Source organism: Hylobates moloch, unplaced genomic scaffold (assembly GCF_009828535.3).
Source record: "Hylobates moloch isolate HMO894 unplaced genomic scaffold, HMol_V3 SCAFFOLD_10, whole genome shotgun sequence".
Lineage (NCBI taxonomy): Eukaryota > Metazoa > Chordata > Mammalia > Primates > Hylobatidae > Hylobates > Hylobates moloch.
Genome location: NW_026652285.1, coordinates 79,735,376 through 79,754,896, shown reverse-complemented (window position 1 = coordinate 79,754,896; position 19,521 = coordinate 79,735,376). Strand labels below are relative to the sequence as shown.

Here is a 19,521-nt window from a genome sequence, read left to right as displayed (position 1 = left end):
TCCTTGGCAAGGCCTAAGTCCCCTGGTTCCTCTGTCTGCCCAGTGCTCTGTGTTCTTAGGCAAACCACTTAGCCATTTGGTGGCTCAGTTCCCATTTTGTAACTCAGAGATGATAATAGTACCTTTCTCCTAGGTTTGATGTGAAGATTCTATGAGATGAAATAAGTTAGCACTTAAGCAGGACCTGGCCAGACTCAGTGATTCATACAGTTAACCATCATCATCATTCTATTTGGCCTGGATTCCAAGGATCCAGGAGGGAATTTGCTAGCAGGAGCTGCACATGAATGGCTCAGTACTCAAGCTTCCATGCAGCAAAAGCCTCGTTGGTTGCCCCAAAAGAGGGGTTTCCACCCTGCTTGGGCCCCCACTGGTCTGTGTATGTGCTACCTTAAGGCCCCTAGCCCCTGCAGGGCAATGGTCTGTCTACACACTCTTCTCCCATTATACTGAGATAGGGATCGTTTCTGAAACCGCCTCAATAATGACAGAAGGCCAGGTGTGGTGACTCATGCCTGTAATCCCAACACTTTAGAAGGCCAATGCTAGAGGACTGATCGAGCTCAGGGGTTTAAGATCAGCCTGGGCAACATAGTGAGAACACTGTATCTACAAAAAAAAAAAAAAAATTGTAATTAGCCAGGCATGGTGGCACATGCCTGTAGTCCTACCTTGTCAGAAGGCTGAGGCAGGAAGATCACTTGAGCCCAGGTGGAGGTCGAAGCTGCAGTGAGCAGCTCTCCAAAGGATCCTAGGGATTGGAGGATTGGACATTAGTCAGAACAAACCTTGGAAATTCTTTATTGAATATTTTCTAAACTTCTTATTCCAAGTCAGCACTCAGAAAATGGACTCCAACGTTCGAGAGCAGCATATGCAACATGGTGAAACCCTGTCTCTACTAAAAATACAAAAATTAGCTGGGCGTAGTGGCGCGCACCTGTTATCCCAGCTACTCAGGAGGCTGAGGCAGGAGAATTGCTTGAACCCAGGAGGCAGAGGCTGCAGTGAGCTAAGATCGCACTACTGCATTCCAGCCTGGGTGACAGAGAGAGACTCCATCTCAAAAAAAAAAAAAAAAAAAAAGACTCCAACACTGTCTTAGTCTAAGATATGGACTCCCAGGCTATGTGTTATTAGCACTCTCTGAATGTTGAATGCCTTAAGCAATCATCTTAGTCTTCCCAGCAATCCTTAAGGTAGTGTTTCTCAAACTTGAGTGCACATCAGAATCACTTAGAAGGCTTGTTGAAGCACAGATTGCTGGGCTCCACCCTCAGAGCTTCTGATTTTGTAGGTATGGGGTGGTACTCAGGCTTTGAGATGATGCTGTTACTGCTGGTCTGGGAACCACACACCACACTTTGAGAACCACTGCTAGAAGGAACTATTCTCCCATTTTACAAATGAAAAAACTGATGCTCGAAAAGATTCAGCAAATTGCCTACAATCACATGATGTAGAAGATAGTATTATGAGCTGACCTAACAGCATTTCTCAAATCTCTCTTGCTGCTTTCCAGAATAGAAGTTGGAAATGTTCATAATTCTTTTCCAACATTCCTTGCAGCTAGGGATGGCTAGGCAACATTATTCCAATGAATATATCCTTCTTCCTGCCTAAGATGCTGACAGTGTTCTTTTCTCCCGCAAGAGCAACATACTAGAGACGTGGAGCAGAAGAACAAAATGGCCCTGGTCCTCAGTGATTGGCAGTTGACCCAAGGATTCCAACACTACTGAATAACTTATTGTTATGCATAAAAAATAAGCCACTATTGGTTTAAGCCACTGTTAGTCAACCTTTCTGTTATTATAGCTGATGTCATTCCAAATAATAAGTGATCAATATTGGGGCCAGTATTGACACCTAAATCTGTCTAACCTCATACTTACTCTTTATACAACCCATACTGTGACTGGAAATGGAACTTTTGGCCATAAAGTATTCAACATTCCCCAAATCTCTTAACTTCCCTCTAATAGTGTTCCTCAAATGGAAGTGGCTTCAGTGCTTAATCTCAATTCCAAACAAAGGAATTAGATGTGTCTTGAATCTAACCAGTGTCCTATGACTGACCCAAACACAAACATGCCTTTAGGTTCTTACTACTCAAAGCGTGGTTCACCCACCAGCAGAATCACCCGGGAGCTGGTTAGAAATGCAGAATCTTCAGCCCCATCTCAGTCCCACCAAATCAGAATCTGCATGTTAACAAGTTCCCCGTGGGCTTCATAGGCTCATGAAAGTTTGAGTACAGTTCTAATTCAATCAGTAGTTCCCAAGACTGACTGAGCGTTAGAATCACCTGGAAATCTAAAGACAAAATCAAGAGCCCTGGGTCTCGGTCCTGACTTACTGAATCAAAACTCTACTTGGGTGGGAACAAGAAACCACATCACTAGTTATTTACATTATTTCACTCAGGGACTATCTTGAGAAACTGATTAAAGCTATAGCCCTTCTTTCAGGGAACATATACATGTACATGAATTTTGCTTCTAATTTAAAGGATTCACAGGTCACTGAAGTCCACCCAGAGTCCTCCTAGGACCTCCTAGGACATGCGAACTCCGGAAAAGAAAAGGAACCCTTTCAACAAGTCTGGGCAGTTACAGAAATGCAGTCAGGATCCTAATGAGGAGAGGCAGCCCAGCCCCTGCCAGCTGGGTAAGCTCTGGTGAGTTCTCACCTGAAGATGGTTTATGTAACCAGCTAGAACCCAAGGTCGCAATTCAATTAGCAGCTTCTGCCACAACTTTAGCTTTGTGCCCCCCTGGGATTTCCATCACCCCAGATTACAGAGCTATTCATTTCATTTTCACCAAATTAACCTAATTCGCATGGAGGATGACTTCCTGCTCAACCACTGCCCACAAGGATGCCACAGAGGCAGGTGCCTCATTCAATTAGGAGATTTTGAAAAATACATGCAAAACATGCTTTTCAAAACAAAGTACTCAACAAGCAGGGGCAGAGTATCACCACCTCTCCCAACCAACTGGGCAGACCTAGTCTCCCTCAATCTACATATTTCTACTGCCACGCTTATTTCAGCATTATATCATGTAATTGGATATCTGTTCTTTTAAAGGCTACAGGCTTCTGGAGACAAATGAAAGTTTTCATGACCATATTACTCTACCTAGACCTAATATAGGACCTGCTACAAAGTAGGCACTGAAAAGATGATTGGGTTGGTGGGTTGGTGGGTTGGTGGGTGGGTGGATGGATGGATGGATGTGGATGGATGGATAGGTGGGTGAATGAGTGAATGGCCTGATGGGTGGATGGATGGAAGGAAAGATGGATGGATGGATGGATGGAAGGATGGATGGATGGGCAGATGGAAAGATGAGGGATTTTGCTCTTTAAATATAGTATAATAAAAAAAAAATCAGAAGTTCAAGTCTACGAAATTCAGGTGCAAGTTCTACCATGCACTCAAAAGTTGTGAGGTCTCAGCCAAAGCATTTAACCTCCTTGATGAAATTTCTCTCTGTGAAATGGAGGCACTAACAATACCTGAATTTCTAAGGTTATCATGACAATTGAATTGGAGAATACATGGGAACGCCATATTTTTAAGCAGGCCTCAGACAAGGACTATGGAAAGAGATGCATTCCAGAATCTGGCAGAGCTAAGCTCCAAGTCTGGCTTCACCACTGTCAGCTGTTTGACCTTGGACGAATATCATAAACTCTCTGCACTTGCATCCTCGTTTGAGCAATGGAGATGGCAATAACTCCTCTAACAAAGAGGCTCTGAAGGAGGCACTAAAATTACAGAGTGTGTCACTTTGCCCCTTGTCTCCTGTGGCTGGATGGCTTGTGTAAGTTTGCAGAACTTCCAAGAAGAGGTGGCTGAATAAGAAAAATGGCTGTTTCAATAAATCTGATCAAGCTGGGTAGAAAAGCATGAATCACCAACCAGATCTCTGATTAGAGGCTGGGAGAGAAAGAGGTGTGCTGGGAGAACTCTCATCATGTGGGCCTCACAATCTATCTGACATAAAGCTTTCATAGCCAAGTTTCACAATTTCCCACCACATGAGCAAACTTCATTTGCCTTGATGAGGCAATAACTGTGTGCATTTATTTATGTATTTCCCTTTTCCTCCTCTCCCCAGCCTCCTCACTTAATCCACTAGGCCTTTTTCTCAGGCCCTGCTTCAATCTTTCTCCTTCACAGCCTCAGAAGCAGTAAAGTTGTGTAGGGTTTGGGGGCTCAAGTCCTCGGTTCAGATACCAGCTGCCACCTCCTGACTGCATGACCTCGGGAGTCAGTCCACTTCCATGGGCCTTCGTTCCCTCTGTATGGGGGTTATTCACTCCAGCCTGGGGGTGGGGGCTGCTGTCGGGATCAGTGTGCTATCATGGATGATATGGCAGGTGCTTGTGGATCATAGTTTCTCTCTTCCTCTGTGTGTGGAGGGAATCCAGCCAGAAGCTCAAAATGGATTTGTTTGTTCAGGAATTAGGGAAACTGAGAAACTCCCAGACCCAAACCAGTCTTGAACTGAAGTCTGGGAGTGGGGAAAGCCCTTTACTGCAAACGCCTGTAGAAACATCCTGGTCTTTTACAAGCCCCTGGTGCCTTCCGCCAGGGTTGTGAGACTGATTGAGTTGGAAGGGCCAGCACCTGTGCACTCGGTGGCCCAGTGGCTCTCCATTCCTCTCTGCCTGGCTTTGCCCTGAACCCCCAGGTCAATTCAACCCAAACCATAGGTAAGGCAGAGCTCTAACACAGGAAGATCAGGGGAGATTTGTGATAGGGCTCTTGTTAAGCCACTGAAGCACAGTGTGGCGGGCTGGCTGGCCAGGTGCCCATTCACAATGTGTGAGTGCCCCATGCTCCAGGGCATGTCACACCATGCCCAGCCTCACAAGCACTGGGACCCTGAGAGAGTGTCCAGGGTCTTCTTCAGTCCCATCAGTCCTTCTCAGGATGAGGAGAGAAGGAGGAACTGCTGAGTGGCCCTGGACGGCTTGCTCAGAGCCTGTGTGGTCTGTGATACGACACGCCAGGCTCTTTTGCAGGCATTTTCATTTTACCTTTCCCTTACGAGGTAGACCCTGTTAGGCCCATTTTACAGATGAAGAAACTGAGGCCCAGGGAGATATGAAGTGTTCGAGTGAACTTAGCTGGACAATAGCAGTTCCAGTTTCCTAATCTGTGTCTGACTTCCTATCCAAGGGCCTCCCCACTCCCCAGGAGCTACCAGACACTCAGTTCCCTGATCTGTAATTTTTCAGTCCTTCTCCAAGTTTTCAGTGTCCTGGGCCCAGCTTAAAGGGCAAACAGAATAAAGAACAAGGTGCCAAGCAACAGAATATGCTTGCTAGCAGGTGATTTGGGGTTTCCTTCTGCATAGTCATGGGGCAGGAACACCCAGTCTTTGCCCATGGTAGCAGTGGCCAGGGCTCCTAGAAGTCATCCCAAAGCAGAAGACAGCACATGAGTAGTCCCCATCAACTCCTGAAATACCTTTAAGTCCCAAAGTTCACTAGTTGTCAATGATAGAGAGTCTCACATCTAGGAGACACCCATCACATAGCCAGCTTAGGCAAAATGAATGCCTCTCAAAGGCCATAGTACTAGCAGAGAGAAAAAAAAAAAAACTGAGAAAATGTAGCTTGGGTCTGTAGCCAAAATCCAATGTTAAATAACAGGCTGGGGGTGGGGAAAGAAAAGAAATAATTCGTCAGTAGAATGATATAGGCAGTCCATGGGTATCACCAGAACTGCATTTTCTCACCATGTAGAGTGGTTATGTAATTTCCCCCATTTCTCTGTCAATAAGGGGCCAGTGCTATCGGTGAAATAATTTACAACCCAATGTGCTCCACTGTAAATGGGTGCTATGTTTACTGGCTGTAAAAACATCTCTGAACACACTGACCTTCAACAGGTGAGCCCTTGAGTTTATAGCACCGAAGAATTGTTTTACTGCCTCAGCACAGGCAACAGGCATGCCGGACACCTGTCGGGGATGAAGGGTAGGGAATCAAGCCCTCTGGGGTTTCAGGGAAAGGAATCCTAAGAACAAGCTGCCCCCAGTGTGAGCCAACCAGATCAAACAAACCTCCAGGTGCCTGGTCAGTGCTGGGTCCATGGTAAGCGTCTGAGTCTTGGATGAACCCACTAAGCAAGTCCAGGCTAGGGACTGAGGCCTGCAGAGCACTTCCGGAACTGGAGAACCCTATGGAAGGCCAGTAGGATGGAGCCCAAGGCAGGTCCTGAGGGACCTCCAAGCACTGAGCTAGGGGAACCTAAATAAATTGGTCAATATGAGGGGCAGGAGCAAGAGAAAGACCGAAGATAGGAATTACAGCCAAAGGCCCAATGTTGAACAAATCTAGAACCGAGGCAAAGCAAGTTTTCTGCAAATAATTCATGAACCAAAGAAGCAGAGCCTCTGCCTTTAATGATGGCCACCAAAAGGTATGTGGGTGAATGGAGCAGACAGAAAAGAATAGGACTGGGGTGAACAAAAATGTTATTCTGGCCAGGAGCCGTGGCTCACGCCTGTAATCCCAGCACTCTGGGAGGCCGAGGTAGGCGGATCACCTGAGGTCAGGAGTTCGAGACCAGCCTGGCCGATATGGCAAAAACCCCATCTCTACTAAAACTACAAAAATTAGCCAGGGGTGGTGGTGCATGGCTGTAATCCCAGCTACTCCTGAGGCAGGAGAATCATTTGAACCTGGGAGGCAGAGATTGCACTGAGCCGAGATCACGCCACTGCACTTCAGCCTGGGGCAACCAAGCGAGACTCTGTCTTAAAAAAAAAAAAAAAAAAAAAAAAAAGTTATTTCTTTCTCACCCTTCAGCTTGCTCTGGGAAGGTTTTTGTTTTTCCCATCCACGCCTTAGTATGGAGGTTTCAGAGAGGCCCCCACAGGGAGCACACTTCCTCAAAAGCCAATTACCAAAATGGGCAAAAGGATAAATGTGCCAGCCTCAGCCAGGCATATATTCTTTGAGTCTTCACCAGAAAGCTAAAGCGGCATTTGACAAAACCTCTAGAGTGTTTCAAACTATGTTATCAGGCCCCAATCCTGATGACAGACAGAAAAGTATAAAAAAATAAAGATTTCCCAGATGAAAAGCACGCTTGGAGGGTCCTGAGCCCTTGCAGGCAGTGACGAAATCAAGGGCTGCATGCAGTTTGTTCACATGAAGAGCCTTGGAAGAAGGCTTCACACTCAGCAAGCACCCTGGCCAAATGAGGAAGAGCCGAGCGGGCTGGCCTGAGGTTGCTCCATACCCTGGGCCTCTGGGGAGAAATCAGAGGACGCAAACCACTGTGTCCACACCAAATGAGAAACCTAGTGATTTTCATTCCCGGTGTTTTTAATTCTGTGCCTTTGAAGATCATCTTAATTTTTTAATTAAAAAAAAATTACAGTTGATGACCTGCCAGATCTTCACACACACGATTATCATTGAAAGCCAGGGGTCCCCACCTTTTTGCAAATAAACAGGCAGAATAATCTGTGAGAAGACCTCACGGCCAGGCGAAGTGGCTCATGCCTGTAATCACAGCACTTTGGGAGGCCAAGGCAGGCAGACCACATAAGGCCAGGAGTTCGAGACCAGCCTGACCAATACGGCAAAACTCTGTCTCTACTAAAAATACAAAAATTAGCCATATGTGGTAGCTCATGCCTGTAATCCCAGCACTTTTGGAGGCCGAGGTGGATAGATCACTTGAGGCCAGGAGCTTGAGATGAGCCTGGGCAACATGGTAAGACCCCATCTCCACTAAAAATACAAAAATTAGCAGGACATGGCAGCACACGCCTGCCACCCCAGCTACTCCAGAGGCCGAGGCATGAGAATCGCTTGAACCCAGGAGGTGGAGGTTAGCCAAGATCATGTCACTGCACTCCAGCCTAGACAAGAGAATGAGACTCTGTCTCAAAAAAAAAAAAGACAACAGGTTACTGGGGTTGGGAAGGGGTCCTTCATTCCTGTCTCTGCTCTCCCTACTGCACACATGCACAGGTGCAAACACACACACACACACACACACACACACACACACACACACACACACAAATACACCCCTACAACTCCCCAAACAAGACTTGCTCACCACCATAACCCAGCACCTAGCACTGGGGCAGGGATAGTGCAGCCACTCAGTGAATATTTGGCAGATAAACTGATTAATATATAAGGATATAAGAGAGCTAAAAACCAGACAGGCAAGGAAGGGAGAGGGGAAAGAGTGACAAAGTAGGGGTGGCTTGGGATCCCACCCCCAGACGGTTTAGCCATATACTGGCAATAACAAGCCCTAGCATAACACCCTTCAGATTATAAAACCCAGACGCATCTCACATCACTTTTGATTCCCACCACTCCCCCTACTCCCAGGAGGCAAGGATCTTTGCGCTAATGCTAGGGAAAAAACTGAAGCAGAGGAAAGGTCTACTGGCTTGTTCACGGTAGGAAAAAAAACAAAGCTAGGAACTAAAACTTCTGAAGTCAAAGCTTGAGCTCTGGGCCAAGCGCAGTGGTTCACGCCTATAATCCCAGCACTTTGGGAGGCCGAAGTGGGCAGATCGCCTGAGGCCAGGAGTTCAAGACCAGCCTGGGCAACATGGTGAAACCCCATCTGTACTAAAATTACAAAAAAATAGCTACTTGGGATGCTGAGGCAAGAGAATCGCTTGAATCTGGAAGTGCCAGTTGCAGTGAGCAGAGATCGTGCCACTGCACTCCAGCCTGGGCGACAGAACAAGACTCTGTCTATGATGGTTAATGCTGAGTGTCAATTTGATTGAATTGAAGGATGCGAAGTATTGGTCCTGGGTGTGTCTGTGAGGGTGTTGCCAAAAGAGATTAACATTTGAGTCAGTGGGCTGGGGAAGGCAGACCCACCCTTAATCTGATGGGCATAATCTAATCAGCTGACAGCAAACCTAAAGCAGGCAGAAAAACATGAAAATGTGAGACTGACTAGCCTCCTAGCCTACATCTTTCTCCCTTGCTGAATGCTTCCTGCCCTCAAACATCAGACTCCAAGTTCTTCAGTTTTGAGACTCGGACTGCACTGCTTGCTCCTCAAGTTTGCAGACAACCTATTGTGGGACCTTGTGATCATGTAAGTTAATGCTTAATTTATATATATATATATATTCTGTCCCTCTAGGAAACCCTCATACACTGTCTCGGCAACAACAAGAACAAAGCTTCAGCTCTGGTGGCTTCTGGTCTCTGGGTTTGGGACCCTGGTCTAAACCTATACTATTTAAGCAAGTGACTTCATCACGACCCAGGAAGACTGAAGACACTAATGTCCATCTATTCATTCTGTTACTCTATACATATTTACTCTACACATAGCACCTGTTATGTTCCAGGTGTCTGAGGAGCTAGAGAAACCACAAGGAACAGGACAGGCACAGTTCCTATCCTCTCCAAGCTTACATACTGGTGGGAGAGACAGAGACCAAAGGGGCAAACAAAGAGACAGACAAGGTGATGGAATAGAAATTAATTGGGGATCATGAACAGTGGTGTATGCCTGTAGTCCCAGCTACTCAGGAGGATGAGGTGGGAGGATCATTTGAGCCCAGGAGTTCAAGACCAGCCTGGCCAATAAAAAGATCCTGTTTCTTAGAAAGAAAGAAATTAATTGAAGTAGTCCCACCTGAATGGACAGCCAGGGAAAGACAGCCAAGGAAGCTTCTGAGAAAAAGTCATTTGAGCGAAGAGCTGAAGGGTCATTCCAAGAGCAATCCAAGCAGAGAGAAGGAACATGTGCCAAGTGTTGGAGACAGATAGGAGTTCAGGGCTCCCAGGATGAGAAAGGAAGCCAGTGTGGCTACAGTGTAATGAGTGAGAGAGGAGAATCTCTCTGTAGATACGGAGGTAAATGTAAGTGGAGATGGAGACAGAGGTGGAGATGATGATGGAGATCATCTTTCATTTGCCTGCCCAGCATTCCACCCCTTCTTCTCGCAGTAGAATGCTATTTTCTTTTCAATAATTACCCTTCCACTACTTTCATCCTATGAGGCTTGGATGGTATTGACTTCCCTCTGCAGTACCAGAAATCCATGCTTGGCTAATTGATTACTGCCTCCCCCTGCCTCTCCATCATCCCAACCAATTCACCAACCCACTCCCAGCACGTTGCTCAACCAGGCCAATAAGACTTCAGCCAGAACTGTTGGTAAAGATGCAGACTGAGCTGCTAGTGCCCTTCTTAACACAGCAGGGGGACAGCATGCCTAAGAGTAAGTCCCAGAGGCAAGCAGAGCTGAGAAAGTCCTGAGCTATTATTTGACCCTTTGGATCCAGATGTACCCAGACTTTTCAGCTATGTAAGCCATTAAATGCAATTTTGTAAAAATTTTTTGAGACAGGGTTACTATGGGGTTTCTCAAACTTGCAGCTCATGCATGAGCCACACTTACACAGTTATGCTGGCTGCTGAGTGGCAAATTGATTGAAGAGGGACAAAAGTGAAAACAGAGAAACGCATCAGGAGGCCACACAGGAGTCAGAAGAATTAAATAATTTCACTGAAGAGAATCCAGATTTTTCGAGCAAGTGATTACACTAAAACGTGTGGCTATCTGTATACTGTACACTGCTCACAGATCAAGCCCACTCCATATGTTCAGGTGCCCATTTTGCACGTGAGCTCTCTCTCTCGGGGGATCACTCTGAATGGCCAGTTCATTCTCATTCTCTGGGTCTCAGTTCAAATGACCCTTTCTCGGAGTGGCTGCCGGGAAAGCTATCCAAGTGGACTCCCCCATTATTTTCTATCCCATCACTTTGTTTATCTTTTCACAGCACTATCACAATGCATAATTACTTTGATTTTGTTTTTGTGGGTATTTTTGGTTTTGTTTTGAGACAGGGTCTCGCTCTGTTGCCTAGGCTGGAGTGCAGTGGCATGAACATGGTTCACTGCAGCCTCGACCTCCTGGATCAAGCAGTCCTCCCACCTCAGCCTCCCAAGTAGGTGGGACCACAGGTATTCACCACCATGCCCAGCTAATTTTTTAATCTTCTGTAGAGACAGGATCTCACTATGTTGCCCAGACTGGTCTTGAACTCCTGGGCTTCAGTGATCCTCTGGCCTCAGCCTCCCAAAGTGCTGGGATTACAGGTGCAAGCCACTGCACCAGGCCCAAAATTATTTTGTTTGTTTATTTGCTTATCCCTTTGGTCTCTGTCTCCCCCAGAGCAATGTAAGCTTGAGGAGAACTGGAGTCATGTTTGTCCCATTCATAGTTGTGCCTCCAGCTACTGAGCATAGCCTGGAGCAAAGAGGTACTCAACAAATACATGTTGACTACATTTTAACTTAATAACTCCTCTCCTGACAATTTATTCCGAGAAGTCAACTCAGAAGAAATTTTCAAAATACCATAGGCATAGATAATCACCATAATCTAAAATGTTCAAAAAATAGCCGTCTTTAAGTGAGTGAATAATAGCATATCCACAAGGTAGCTACTACAGCCAGAGAAAATTATAAAGTATTAGAAAAATGTCCCAATAAAGGCCAGGTGTGATGGCTCATGCCTGTAATCCCAGCACTTTGGGAGGCCAAGGCGGGCGGATCACGAGGTCAGGAGTTCAAAACCAGCCTGGTCAACATAGTGAAACCCCTTCTCTACTAAAAATACAAAAAATTAGCTGGGCATGGTGGCAGGCACCTGTAATTCCAGCTACTCAGGAGGCCGAGGAAGGAGAATCACTTGAACTTGGGAAGTGGATGTTGCAGTGAGCCAAGACTGCACCATTGCACTCCAACCTGGGCAACGAAAGTGAAACTCCGTCTCAAAAGAAAAAAAAAAAAGAAAAGAAATGGAAAGCAAAAACATGCTAATATAGAATAAAAAATAATGTTAAGTGATAAAGGAAGGATATAACATTGTACAGATTGTACCTGTATTTAAAAATGAACATATACCTGTAATCAAAATCTAAACACATATGGATCACTACAGGAAGGGAGGACGTAAAAGCAAACAGGTGATGTGGAAGTCATATAGATCCAGGGTTATTTTACTAGTGCTTTTTATTTCCTTACAAGTTGATTTTACAATAAACAGGCAATGTGGAGTTATGCAAAATGACTGGATTCAGAATGAAAAGCTGCAGAATGTTTGGGCTGTAGGAATCATGCCAGCCTCCTAGAGCTGTTGTAAAGTTACAATGGGATCTTGGATTCAGAGGTACACAGCTCGGACCTAGGATAAATGTTTGATCCATAAATTTAATAATGATAATGACAATTACAATAAAAACATAATGCTAATCATCATTACATTATAAGGATAAGGGAATGGGTTCCTCCACTACCTGTGTGACCTTGGGGGAAAATACTGAATGTCTCCAAGCCTCAGTTTTCCCATATGTAAAAAAAGATAATAATAGTATCTATCTTATGTAATTCTTACGAAGCTGCTTTGAACATTGTAAGCACTCAAACAACGTCATCATCAAGCAGTAAGAACTGAGAGCAACAAAACTTCAGTCAGGCCTCCTATTATTCAGTCCCTTGATCTGCTTGATGCTGACTGTGTCTTTATTGTTGTTAACTGCGTGCAGGGAAAAGGGCTTTAATGGGCAAAAAAGTATAGAAAGAAATGAATCATCACTCATGCCTGTAATCCAAGCACTTTGGGAGGCTGAGGCGGGTGGATAATGAGATCAGGAGTTCGAGACCAGCCTGGCCAACATGGCAAAACCCTGTGACTGCAAAAATTAGCCAAGGGCAGTGGTGTGTGCCTGTAGTCCCAGCTACTTGGGAAGCTGAGGCAAAGAATCGCTCGAACCCAGGAGGCAGAGGTTGCAGTGAGCTGACATAGCACCAATGCACTCCAGCCTGGGCGTCAGAGAGAGACTCTGTTCTCAAAAAAAAGTCGGGGGAACCCAGAGAACTCTCTCCCACCCTCTCTCTGCCATGTGAGAGGCTACAACAGAAAGTTGGTAGTCTGCAACCCGGAAGAGGAACCTTGGCAGAACCTGACCATGCTGCCAGCCTGACCTTGGATTTTCAGTCCCCAAAAATGTGAGAAATCAATCTCTGTTTTCTAAGCCACCCAGTCCATAGTAATTTGCTAATAGCAGCCTGAACTAAGACACTCAGCTCCAGTCACACTGAACTAACTGTTCCCCAAGTCGTCATGACCTCTCATGGCTGGCGAGAAGCCCCATCTCTGTGCTCTCTTAGCCCCTGTGTGTCTTATTATAGGGACACTTAGATACTGAGTTTTCTGGGCTGTCAGTCTGTCAGTCTCTCCCCCTAGTTCATGAGTCCCACGAGGACTAGTGTCTGATTCATTTCAATGTCCCTTGTACCTATCACTGAATCTAGTTCAATAAACCTGGGTTTAATTGAATGGAAATATAATAAACTGTTTATGATGTGGTAGAAGCAATACAAGTAAAAGGTACAAAGAAGAGAAGGAGCAATTGTCAAGGGTAGAGCCTGGACTCTACACTTACCAAGAATCCTCACTCCGTGCAATCAACCCCAGCTCTGAACTCCAGGGAGGAGTTCAGCTCCTGCCTTCCGCCCCCGTGGGGGCCCTAGTGAGGAATACATACACTTCATACTATCTCACAACCTACCTCGGTTTCCTCACCTGAGCTTGAAGAAAAGAAAAATGAACACGTCTACACTTTGCCAAAATTGCCATCCCCCATCCACCAAAAGCACTTCTCTCTCGTGCCTGGTTCAATTATTCTTTTCTGAGTTGCAACATGCAGGATGAGAAAAAAGCGCCAGCTCCTAACTGGGGCTCTCCTCTAAGAAGCAAAAGCACAAGCTTCAGAGAGATGAAAAAGAAGACCGGGCTGGGACTGGTGGCTCACACCTGTAATCCCAGGACTTTGGGAGGCTGAGGTGGGCAGATCACCTGAGGTCAAGAGTTCAAGACCAGCCTGACCAACATGGTGAAACCCTGTCTCTACTAAAAAAAAAAATACAAAATTAGCCAGGCATGGTAGTGCATACCTATAATCCCAACTACTTGGGAGGCTGAGGCAGGAGAATCGCTTGAACCCAGGAGGCAGAGGTTGCAGTGAGTTGAGATCGTGCCATTGCACTCCAGCTGGGCAACAAGAGCGAAACTCCACCTCAAAAAAAAAAAAAAAGAAGACCCATGTTCTGGGACTTACTGCTATCACAGAGATGCTAGTCATTAGTTTGTTGTATAAAAACAGACTTATGCCAGGCGTGGTGGCTCACGCCTGTAATCCCAGCTTTTTGGGAGGCGGAGGTGGGTGGATCACCTGAGGTCGGAAGCTCAAGACCAGCCTGACCAACATGGAGAAACCCTATCTCTACTAAAAATACAAAATTAGCTGAGTGTGGTGGCTCGTGCCTGTTATGCCAGCTACTCAGGAGGCCGAGGCAGGAGAATCGCTTGAACCCGGGAGGAGGAGGTTGTGGTGAGCTGAGATCACGCCATTGCACTCCAGCCTGGGTGACAAGAGTGAAACTCCATCTCAAAAAAAAAATTAATTAATTAATTTTAAAAAAAACAGACTTATTCCCCCATGTCACATGTTCATGTCGCTGAAGACATCACAAGCTCAAAGCCTCCCAGGCTCAAAGTGTCCAGTGCTTGATATGCTATCCCTGTCCACCTGCAAAGGCACTGTCCTGAAGATTAGATATATTTGTTCTCTTCTACAATGCTTTGGATAAGATAAGGACACAAGAGCCAGTGAATACACATCAGGAGCTGCACAGAAGTATTGAGAAGTATCACCACTGTCACCAGGGTGGATCATAAAGCTGAAAAAAATGCCCATTTGAAAACCAATAACCTATGATCTGAGAGTCAGATATTTAATATGTGGCCACTTTCTGCCTCAAATGTAAATATTTATTGTGTTTTAGCATGTAAAGAAAAGCTATGGCTATTATACTTCCCAACATGATGTTCTTGCTGACCAACACAATGGACACGTTTATTGAAACCAGGGCCACAGAAACCTGGGTTTTCTAATGACAACAGAAACAAGTCTCTCCTTCCCTGGCACATCTCAGATGAATTAAAAATCTTGAAGTGGGCTGGGCACGGTAGCTCACGCCTGTAATCTCAGCACTTTGGGAGGCCAAAGCAGATGGATCACCTGAGGTCAGGAGTTCGAGACCAGCCTGCCCAACATGACGAAACCCCATCTCTACTAAAGATACAAAAAATGAGCTGGGCACGGTGGCGGGTGCCTGTAATCCCAGCTACTTGGGAGGCTGAGGCAGGAGAATCACTTGAACCCAGGAGGCAGAGGTTGCAGTGAGCCACAATTGCGCCACTGCATTCCAGCCTAGGCAATAGAGTGAGACTCTGTCTTAAAAAAAAAAAAAAAAAAAAAATCTTGTAGGGACACACAAATGGTTTCTAAGATATTAAGAATCCTGTAGGAGAGGTTAGCAGGGAGAGCCACCAAAATGTTTGTCAGTTAGATCATGATGTCCCCAAGGCAAGACCCCTTCTCCAATGTATTCCCAGTGCCGGGCACAGTGGTTGGCACATGAGAAGCACTCAACAGGTTCAAATAAACAAATGAATGAAGGGCAGAATGGACTGGATTATTTCAAACATGATCTCTCAGATTCACTGTGAAAACTTAAAGCAAAATTTAGCAAGCATATACTTTCCTACATCCCTAACCCCAGCATTACCCCTGAACCCATTGGCTAAGCACTCACAGTTGGAATATGTATCAATTAAGGTGTTTTCAAGAGCAAAGAATAAACCACTCAACTCAAAGTGACTTAAAGAATTAGGAAATTTAGGCCAGGCATGGTGGCTCACACTTGCAATGCCAGCACCTTAGGAGGCTGAGGTGGGGAATCACTAGAGTATAGAAGTTTGAGACAGCCTGAGCAACAATGCAAGACCCCAGCTCTAAACACACACACACACACACACACACACACACACACACACACACACACAAAGTATTTTTGTTTTTTTGTTTTTTTTATTAGCTGCATGTGGTGACATGTGCCTATAGTCCCAGCAACTCAGGAAGCTAAGGAGGGAGGATCACTTGAGCCTAGGAGTTTGAGGCTGCAGTGAGCTGTGATTGCACCACTGCACTCTAGACTGGGTGACAGAGTGAGATCCTGTCACAAAAAAGAAGAAAGAAGAAGAAGAATTATTAGGAAATTTATTACCTCAAATAGAAATAGAACAACTACAGGGGTTTCAGGTGAGTTACAGAAGAGGCCACACACACACACACACACACACACACACACCCCTACACATCCTTACCCATTATAGTAAGTCCCCGTTTTAATTATTCAAAGGTAGAGAATATTATTGCAATAATTCAGAACAACACGTCAGTCAGTCAGGTGCAGGTCACAGCATACATCTTAGTGAGGCTTCTAATGAGATTCGAAGGGCTATGTCACTGCTCTTTTTTACTCATTGTTCATGTCACTAGAATAGAATTTACTCTAACATCTGTGGCTTCTATTCAAGGGAATCTTTAAACACAACATGAATGAGTCCATTTCCTCAACTGCAGAAAGAAAGCAGAGTCCATGCCCAGGAATTCTCAGACATCACTCTGCCTTCAGCATTGCACAGTGCCGGCAAACCCATTTCCTCACATTTTATTTGAGGATTTTGATACGGAATGCTAGCACAATGATTACAAGTTCATTTTGTCCAATTTATGCACCATAAAGGCCAGAGGTGGGGTGACTTCAGAGTTGATTCAATAACTTCATCTAGGATCCATGTTTTTTCCATGTCTCAACATATCAACTTTGTTCTCAGACTGGCTACCCTCATGGTCACAAGAGGGCTGCCACAGTTCTAGACATCACATCTGGACAGAAAAATATCCAGAGGCAGAAAAAGACTGAATCTTCTAGTGGTAAGAGTAGAAGAAACCTTTTCCGGGTGCCTCCCATCAGCTCCCTGCTTTAATTTTTTTTTTTTTTTTTTTTTGAAACAAAGTTTTAGCCTGTCACCAGGCTGGAGTGCAGTGGCATGATCTCAGCTCACTCACTGCAACCTCCACCTCCTGGGTTCAAGTGATTCTCCTGCCTCAGCCTCTTGAGTAAGTGGGATTACAGGCGTGTGCCACCACGCCCAGCTAATTTTTGCATTTTTAGTACAGACAGGGTTTCACCATGTTGATCAGCCTGGTCTCGAAATGCTGACCTCGTGATCTGCTCACCTGGGCCTCCCAAAGTGCTGGGATTACAGATGTGAGCCACCGCACCCGGGCTTTTTTTTTTTTTTTTTTTTTTAAATTAGCCAGGTGTGGTGGCATGTGCCTGTAGTCCCAGCAACTCAGGTGGCTGAGGAGGGAGGATCACTTGAGCCTAGGAGTTTGACTTTAAGTCTCAGGCCATACTGAGAGACACATCCATCCCCAAATTCATTACTGATAAGGGAACATGGGATTGCAGTTACTGGTTAAATTAATCAAGATTCACCTCTGAGCTGGAGAGAGAGACAGCTTCCATGACTAAACCAGGGCTCTGTCAGCTGGGAAGAATGCCCTAAGCAAAGGACAGGCACCTAACAGCATCTGTGCCAAATAGCCCGAGCCCCACCAGCAGTGACCTTTTGGGATTCTGTGGCTGTGTGGGCTCCAGGAGTCCCTTGAGGTAGAGAGACTATTAAAGGAAAGGGATTCAGCACTTAGGTCACCCATAGTGTTTGATTCTGGCTCCTCTTGAGGCATCAGCAAAGTATGGGGGCTATGCTGACATCATGATCTATGATGCTGCTGCCACCATGGTTTATTAGCCTGCCTGTGCCACTTCCTGAGCCTCCAAATCACACAGAATGTAAGACAGAAAAAAATGTCATCAGAGTACAAGAGCAAAGCAAGCTGCTTTACCTGGTAACTGCTAGACACAAGACATAGTTTTTCACATTAGATCATTTAATTCTCACAATAGCCACCAGCTAGGTATTATCAGCACTCTGTTAATAGAAAAGAGGGCAGTGGCTCAAGCCCATGATCCCAGCACTTTGGGAGGCCTAGGTGGGTTGATCACTTGAGCTCAGGAGTTGGAGACCAGCCTGAGCAACAAAGTGAAACCCTATCTCTAAAAAATTTTTTAAATTACCAGGTGTGGTGGTGCACATCTGTAGTCCCAGCTACTCAGGAGGCTGAGGTAGGAGGATGGCTTGAGCTCAGGAGGTGGAGGTTGCAGTGAGCCAAGTTTGCACGACTGCACTCCAGCCTGGGTGATAAAGCCAGACCCTGTCTCAAAAAAATAAATTAATTAAGCTAAATTAAATTAATGTGGAAGTTGAGGGACAATCAATTTATCCAATATCTCATCACTAGTAAGTGTCAGAGCCAAAATTCTGGCTCCAACCCTGACTCTAAAACCTGCAGCCTTTGTATGCAGACATACTGTGTTCCAGTGCAGAATAGAATGCCAAGTCACAAGCAAAGAGAAAGGGACATACCAGAAAACATTGTCGGCCTAAGAATATAACCAGAGAAGACAAAGAAAGAGTTATAAACATTCAGGAAACATGAGATCGGCGTTACATTATGATTCCATAAACATGGTTCACATATGCAAGTTACATATAAAGCACACCCTCAGTCCCAAAGCCCTATCCTATAGGTTGCCTTGATTTGATTTCATAAGACTACTAAGGCAGTGTCGCTCAAATCTGGTCGATGGACTGATGCTAGTCTGCGTCGCTCAAATCTGGTCGATGGACTGATGCTGGTCTGCGAACTACGTGTTTCCAGTTCACAATAATAAACACAGAAATGAAAGCAACCAGTTAGAAACCTTTCTAATGTTTTGACATTGCCCTAACATTCAAGCATGTGACTAGCAGGCTTGTCTTCTGGAATGGGGTCTAGACCAGTTTGGGTGTCGTTGAACTCAGGTTGCATATGGTCCAAGCTGCATGCTTGTACTGGTTCATCATGGATTGAAAAATAAAAAATTAAGATAAATAGGCCGGGTGCGGTGGCTCAAGCTTGTAATCCCAGCACTTTGGGAGACCCAGGCAGGCTGATCACTTTAGGTCAGCAGTTTGAGACGAGCCTGGCCAGCATGGTGAAAGCCCATCTCTACTAAAAATACAAAAATTAGCCAGGTGTAGTGGCATGCACCTATAGTCCCAGCTACTCGGGAGGCTGAGGGAGGAGAATCACTTGAACCTGGGAGGTGGAGGTTGCAGTGAGCCAAGATCGCACCACTGTACTCCAGCCTGGGCGACAGAGCAAGACCCTGTCTCAAAAAAAAAAAAAAAAAAAAAAGATAAATAAATGAATTAAAAAAAAAAATCCCTGGTGGTTCCCCAGAGAAAGTTGGAAAAGCACCACCCTAGAATTCAGCTGGGTAAATATAATTACCCTCATTTACAAGTAAAGAAAATGAGATTCAAGGAGACTGAGTCATTTTTCCAAGGTCGACACCCTGGGAAGAGGCAGGACAGGAAAACACTCTAGTTCAATGACAAATGAGAACTATGAAATCTCCCAGCTCCTGATAACAGAAAGTGCTGGCAAGAGGGGCCT

General features: G+C 45.4%; 1 protein-coding gene across 1 annotated transcript in view; it reads right to left on the bottom strand.

Moving 5' to 3' along the window:
• The window catches only part of LOC131384489 (uncharacterized), a 68,345-nt gene that overhangs the window by 4,246 nt on the left and 44,578 nt on the right, over positions 1–19,521 (bottom strand). Inside the window, exon 2 of the mRNA XM_058445920.1 lies at positions 672–751. Within this exon, the coding sequence (XP_058301903.1) occupies positions 672–751 (80 nt within the window). The remainder of the gene's footprint in view (positions 1–671; positions 752–19,521) is intronic.